The 7,649-nt window shown below is 40.6% G+C and overlaps 1 protein-coding gene across 1 annotated transcript in view; it reads right to left on the bottom strand.

The window, feature by feature from the left end:
• Positions 1 to 962: 962 nt before the first annotated feature.
• FBXO46 (F-box protein 46) overlaps positions 963 to 7,649 on the bottom strand; it is a 199,186-nt gene continuing 192,499 nt past the window's right edge. The window contains exon 3 of the mRNA XM_044063630.1: positions 963 to 6,711. Within this exon, the coding sequence (XP_043919565.1) occupies positions 4,602 to 6,566 (1,965 nt within the window). The 5' untranslated portion in view covers positions 6,567 to 6,711 and the 3' untranslated portion in view covers positions 963 to 4,601. The remainder of the gene's footprint in view (positions 6,712 to 7,649) is intronic.

Raw genomic sequence — 7,649 nt, 5'->3', positions numbered from 1 at the left:
ACTGAAATAAGTCTGCAATTACTACAAAACTGTTGAATGAATCTGCAATATGCACATTCAGGCACCAGTTATAAAACAAGACACAGACACATTCAAATACAAGTAAGAACAGGTAAAGAGTCGCCATGCAACTAATGTGATCATTTAAGTGGTAGGGGCTTAGAGAACAGAAAGATTATTAACTGAAATCAGCACTTCTTACATAAATTACAACGGCTAACCACCACAGACACTGCAACGTCAAAAACAAAGACAATTGGTGTAAAGACAGTAATGCACTGGTAAAATGTAAAACATAATTAAAAGCACAACAGAAATTATGGGAACAATGCCCCTGAGCTAGAAGCTTGTAAGGACCATCCAACATAAATTAACCTCAACAAGCATCACTAGTAAAAACCTGTGGAGTTCAATGATCATCTTATTGAACTGCAACAAGCAACCACTTACAAAGAATTCAATCGCAAACATACAAGAGAACTGCATTGTTAAAATGTCTCAGCTTTCAGCTGCCCACATCTGGACTGCTCAAGTTCCAGAGTAACTTCCATGACTTCTTTTGGGTGCACTCAAGTAAAGCAGCACCCCCTTCACAAGGCTGAAAAGTAAAACAATGGCAATGGGTCAAACACTGCTCCCAGCAACACTTGTTACCTGTAGAAGAGAGCATACGGAAGCTTCTGAACAGTTAGAATGACCTAGTCCTTGCAATTTGCAACTGCAGCCCAAAACACTGTTAGGTAGACTAAAACTTACCTGCAAGGTCAGCATTTGTACTGCAGTGCATAACTACCACAGTGAAAGTCTTTACAAGTAATGTCAGCACAAGTCCCCCCCCTTTATTTCAGTGTGGCTTGCCCATTGTACACTATCAAAACGGATCGTCTCCAGTAAATTCAGCAAATAGAATAGTTAATACTGTATGCATATGTTACATTAGCAAAGAGACAGAAAACAACAGCCTTTGTTATCTGTTTAATGACTGCAGACAAAAAAAAAATTCAGTCAACATCTTGTTTGCTCTGAGCAAGATAGAATTTAGCAATATTTTTAAACTACAGAGATTGTTATTACATCTTTTGAAAGTTTCATCTTTCTGGATACACAGGGGAAAATGCACAGTACATTTCATTTTCTACAAAATCCAATTATAGATCTGTCACTTAGGGAAAGCACAAAATTCCTGCTGCATTCCTCAATGCACAAGTACTACAAACAGCTACTTCATGCTTCAATTCTCAACCATACACGCGCACACACACAGCAAAGAAAAACAAAAAACAACAAACAATATAATGCAGCAAGTGTAACTACTCATTCTTGCATATGTGCATTTCCAGAAGTCTAAAATTGTGACAGCAGCTACACTCTCCTAGGGTGTCTCAGTTTACTGTAAGTGGCAGGTACTGTTCACATTATCTGATAAAGTTTAGCGAAGCTCTCATTAGGTAGGCATGGCTACCAGTACTTACCCAACAAGGTCATCAGATACAAGCTTTTTTGCATATCCATTGCATTACAGCCCCAAACAGGCATACATATATCGTAAACTGAACAGTATATTTGGATCCCAAGACAAACCATGTACATATAAACAGAAGTCATACTGAACATTTTAAGCTGGATGTATTGCATTATTTCAATTACACACAAAAGGTGGACTCTGGTTTCGCGTCTTAGTTTTGACTGAAAATGTCTACTACAACACAGATAAAAGTTGCTTTTAAGGAGTGATTAACAGACAAACATGGGAGCCCACAAAGGCTTCAGAATATCTACCATACAGTTTTTATAAATTAACGTTTAAGGTTCACTCTTACCCTGCATATCCATACCCCTCCCAAAAGGGAAAAGAAATGATTTACAAGTGCATTAAACTGCATACTCAGGAGAACCACCAAGAGAGTGGACAAATGGAAGTTTAAGTGATCCAAACAGCTCTCTCCACAACCATCCCTTCCCCAAAAATAAATCTGCACACAGCTTTCAGATGCACAGCTGCATCTCTGAAATGTTCCACCTTGCTAGAAAAAAAAGTGCATATAATCTCACACCATGTGTGCAAAGCTAAAAGTACACTGCATGTTTGAAAACAGCTGTCAATAGCTTTTCCTCAACTGTTTAAATTTCCAAACTGATTATGTATCAGGCGTCAAAATTAAAAACACACTGTCAAAGTCCCAAAAGAAAAAAAAATCTAACAGAAACATTGCATTTGTAGTACAAATAAAACCCTAACTATGACCAGTGTTGCACACTGGCTTGGAGAACTGGAGCACATAGGCAAGCAAGGGTGAGAGACTTACACTGGCTCATCCATCTTGGGTGGGTGGAGGTTCCCAGTCAGTTAACTGCTGTGCAAATGAAAGACTAACATACTAAAAAGGACCACAAACTAGGGCTATGAATTTGAATGTCAAAGGTGGAGATGACAGCTCAAGGAAAATGTGCGAAAATGCACACATCAGGGAACGGTGCAGGAGGCTCCTGCAGCAATCACCAACTTCACATACTCTGGGCCAGTGGTTAGACAAACAAAAATGGCCAGATTGCAAAGATCTGGTTCATCTGGGCTGAGGGAATTGGTGGCAATTTAGCTTTCAACCTTTGAGACAGAGCTGTAAAAGTACTATATGGGCTCCGACTGGATGGCATACCTACTAAATCAAGGCCAGGAGACAAAGACACCAATCCTTTGCAGCTAACAGATGGTATGGTGGAAGCACAGTATCATCACAAAAGGCTGAATTCTAGGCCACTTTGAACATCTCCCCTCCACAACAGTAGACCTGGCAGATGAAAAAGATAACATGAAAGTCCAACTGAAGATGCTCACTAGTTGGCAAGCATGGAAGACAAAGGATAAAATAAAAAAATAATTAGCAAACTTATCAATACGCTTTATTACGTACAATAGTCAGCACTACCTGTTTAACCTACTTCAGGGTTACAAAGAGCTAAAGCCCAACCCAAAGGAGAAGTCAATCTTTGAGAATACACCAGTCCTCACAAGGACACACTTAAGTACATCCAGGGGTAATTTGTAACTACACAAATATACCCAATTTCTCAGGCAGTTGGGAGAAGGTGTCTGGGATTTGGGAGAAGACCGCTCCCTCCCACACACTAAACAAAGGAAAACACACACAAGAAAAAAAAAGTGTGACCTCTGCACAGAAAGCAAGCCTGACAAAGTGTTCTACAATGCACACACACAAGTGTAAAATATTAAACTTTTAAAGGCATCATGTCAGAATAATAATGCACAATTGACAATATAGCCATAAATCAGAAAACAATTACTGTAATAACACAAGTGCAGACACACAAAAGCACAAATCATCATGCTTTCTTCAATGAACAAAAAAGCCACTGGAGAAAAAATAAAGTTTAAATTTTTCATTAGGAAAACTTACTGGAAAAAAAAAAAAAAAAATCACAAAAATATGTCTGTTTATGGATCCTACCATTTTACTTCACAAAAGACAGATGTACAAACAGAAAAGGGATCAGATTCCTTGCAAGACAGCCAAATTAACAGACATAGTATTTAATAGTAATGCAGCTCTGCTACATACTTCCCCCATAAGAAGACAGTGCGACGGATGTCAAACATCATGATGGCACATTAAGAGGCAAGTGGATTTCGCTTTAAAAAAAGTTATGAATCCAATTTAAACCAAAGACTCCTGTCACTAACAGTACCCTGTTAAAAAAGTGTCAATTCACAGGGTGTACATTTTAAAAACGCAACTTAAATCAATGACATGGCATTGCTGCCAAGCCATCCACATCATGACATATTAATCCTAATCGCCCACTCAGGGGTGGTTTAAGAGAGTGAAAGGAATCCAGATTAAGAAACATAAATAAATAAATAAAAAGAAAGACAGAAAGAAAAAAAAAAAGTCTCTGCTTCAATGGCTGCTCATTCAAAACTGAAGGACCGACACCAAGACTGATCAAACAAGTGTCATGGACAGAACATTTGAATTTGACAGTAATGCACACAAAGGAAATGCAGTTTACCAGAGTACTGCTATTTGATGAAAGGGAAGGCCTGCTTCTTAGCTGGCAAGGCCTCTGAAATAGCACACAACAGCATTAGAGGTAACACAGTCCACTTTCTCAATCTTTTGCCAGATGTAAAGGCTTGTGTGAGAAATGTAACTGCGCTACCTACAACAAATAAAGGCTCAAGCCAATCTTCCTTGCTGAGCTTCAAACTCAAATATCAGTTCTGAAAAGAACTGTACTACAATCTCAAACCAGTTATGAATGCTCTTAATATGGATCACCTCACTAAAAAAAAACACAAGATGCTCAAAAATGAAAGGAGTGGGAAGGGCAATGTGACGTTTGAATTTCCTTAATACAGCATACTAAAATTTAGATAACTAAAGCACATTAAAATCCTGGCCTGCCAAGACACCCTAGGAGAGTTCACATGCCTTTTAAACAAGGCTTCTGATCTTAGCAGAATGTACACCACTTTTTTTTTGGGGGGGGGGGGGGGTTAACACATGTTCAGACAAACTCAAAACCAGCAAGTGTGCTACTTATAAAACAGTGGTATGCCTCAAAATTCATCTCCCATCTTCTCATTTTCCTCTGTCCTTTATCATATCACAGGACTGTACCCAATTATTATCATGAAGCCCAACCCTGCACCCAGGGGTACTCTTATCAGTTTGTCTGCAGCACATCCAATATGAACGTCCATAAGGCAAGTCATGGTGGTAAGGTTTGGGGTGCCACCGACACAAAGAAACATCACCTTTTTTATAAAGTTTCTTGCATTGTTTACAAGGATCATCTCGATAAAGTGGGTCCCTATTCCACCTAGAGTCTATTGCATGGATACCATAAAAGTCAATGATAGACTTAAAGTGATGGCAAGTGCATTTCAAGGCTGCAAGAGACAGAGTTGGAAGATAACTGAAAATGTTCACCATAATGTGATCTGGAAGTAGCAGCATATATTGCAAAGGTTCCAGCAACCTCTGGATCTTGAACCGAATTTCTAAAAAGTCATGTGACACATGGCGGTACAGACGACAGAGGGAGGTATCGGACTGTTCTTGGTCAGGACCGGAGGCTTCACAAACATCTAGCCTTTTACAGCCATTGTTATTTTTAGAATCTAGGACAGAATTTTCAACCTTTCGACTGTCTTCATGGCTACAAAACTCTTGGCCTGGACCTAATGAATGAAGAAAAAACAGTTGTCCGGGTGGTGGATCTTCACAGGGTGCAGAATTATCTTTAGAAGGTGAACTCACAGTCAAGCGCACAGTCTCTTCTTTGACATTCTCAGTGCAATCCTTTCCAAAAAACACACATTGGTCCACACCCCCAGTAACTACCACATCAACATGAAAGCCAGCTGTATACTCTCTCTGGCTTGCCCCCTTCTTTTCTGAAGCTCTGCATTCAGCAACACTATCCTTTTTCAATGGAAGTGCTTGACCATCACTGGACAATTCATTCTGTGAACAAGTCCCATTGCTACAACTGTCCGATTTTGGTGAAGTGTTGGCCAGCAAGAGCTCAACATTATTTGAGCGTGGATCGCAAGAAGGGCTTACCAGCTGGTATAAATCACATGTGATCTTCTCCTTTGATCTAGTGCCATTAGTGGAACCACTGCAACTCATGAACATACGGTTTGGAAGGCTGGCAGCTCCACCCTCCGTGGGGGATCTAGAGTCTACACTAGACACTCTAAAGGCAATTCTTACCTCACCAGGGGTGTGCTGGGAACTAGCAACACATTCAGAAGGGTTTACATTAGGTTCCCTGCAAGTATCATTTCGCCTCAAAACCCTCCTTTCTCTAAGCTGCTGAGACTCAAAATGTGCAATTGCTTCTGCAACTTTATTAGAATCAACTGATTTTCTTTCACATCCATCAGTTTCCTGGTTTGTAGAAATGAAAAACAGAGGAGAGCCTCTTGACTGCACTGGACAGCAAGGATTACCAGAAAAGGGCCTGTGGCAATTCTGTAATGCTAGTGCAGTCCTCTGCTCCACAAGAGCAACCATTTCAGCAACAGACAACAGGTCAGTCTCGCACACAACACTACTGGGCTCTAAGCTTTCAAACTTATTTAACTCTGGACATGGAAATGGATCATCTTTCTCAGTTTCTTTTGCTTTAGGCTGGCAAGTATTTACTTTGTTCGAGTCATGCGACCACCGCATCCTTTTGGCCTTTGAGCAGTCAGCACCCCATTTACCTTTGATTTTCACTGCATTATTTCTGGAAACGCTATACTGATGAGCTACAAAGAAAGCTATCTTCTCCTTGGTGTTACCAGGCTTGATAACGTACCATGTATCCAAAAGAACACGACCATCTTCCACTTGATTTGTGCTGGAGGAAGCAAGGGAAGGGGGTGGGGCAGGAGGTGTGTTTTCTGAGCTGACATCCTCTTCCTCTTTTGTTCTACAGGGAATATCACTTGGCTTCCTGATTTCATCAGCACTACACTGTCTGTTTTGGGAATAGGTCCCAAATGGCTTGGGACACCAAAATCGTGCGTGTGAAAAAGTGTTCTGATCCATTATTGTATCACAGTATGTCCCAGCTTTATGTTTTAACCTGAAAGGTTACAGACAATTGATGCTGTAGTATTTCATCCATGATTCACTTTGAAATCTGCTGTGGAGCAGCATCTGCAGATTACCATACCAATATTTCCAACATTACCTAGAGAGAAGAAAAATTCAAAACAATTAGATGAACATCTATTTTATGCCATCTTATTACAAAACTTACTATACCACTAATTACTCCCTCACATCTTCAGATGCCAACAAAATACCATTTAACAAGTAAGTGGTGCAACTGCTAGAGAACTTTCACACAAAACAGTACTCATATGAAGTCAACTCCACAGTCCTCCTTTGAGGACTAAGATTAAAATTAAAAAGACCTTGTTAAGGAGGAATTAAAAAGACCATGTTCCTGCCGGGGTCGGGATACATAGACAAAGTCCTATGGTCCAAACCACCTGGGTTCGACTAGCGGCCTGGGTAACTGATTGAACAGCAGGGTTGGATGGATATGCCACATTCTTGGGGGGGGGGGGGCGTGTTGATGGTGCCATAGGAAGGCACTCCAAAGAGGGGAGTTGCTCTCAAACATGCGTCCAAGCACAGGGGAGGGAGGGTGGGTCCCCCAGCTAGAAGATGGGCAACAGACTCCCAAAGACATCCTTAGGCTCCTCCTCTGGCCCTAGTATAAATTCAGACATAGGATGTAGGGCACTGGGATGGCTGTCAGAATGGAAATAAGTGTGTGTACAAGTGTGGGGGCAGACCACAACCCACTCTTTTATATTGAAAGGGTCCGTCACACATTCACCGCTAAAGTGGTATAACTCATCTATACATAGAAAGTATTGTTTGATAAATTACTGCAAATATAAAAAAAGACATTTTAACCATGCTGTCAGCTTCCTAGTTAAGGGTTTCACATTTTGCCCATTTGTTCCACATTACAGTAATGGATGTTTGAGAGCCATCATGCCATCTCATATGTCCAGGGCAATATTGAAACAAAAGTACTGCACACACCACAAGGTTTGCAAAAAGCCCTATATTCGGAAACCTCTAGACTAATGCTGCAAACAGAAGGCTCACTTA

Source organism: Protopterus annectens, chromosome 1.part0 (genome assembly GCF_019279795.1).
Source record: "Protopterus annectens isolate FY-2018-M chromosome 1.part0, PAN1.0, whole genome shotgun sequence".
Classification (NCBI taxonomy): Eukaryota; Metazoa; Chordata; order Ceratodontiformes; family Protopteridae; genus Protopterus; species Protopterus annectens.
This window is presented reverse-complemented; position numbering and strand designations above follow the sequence as displayed.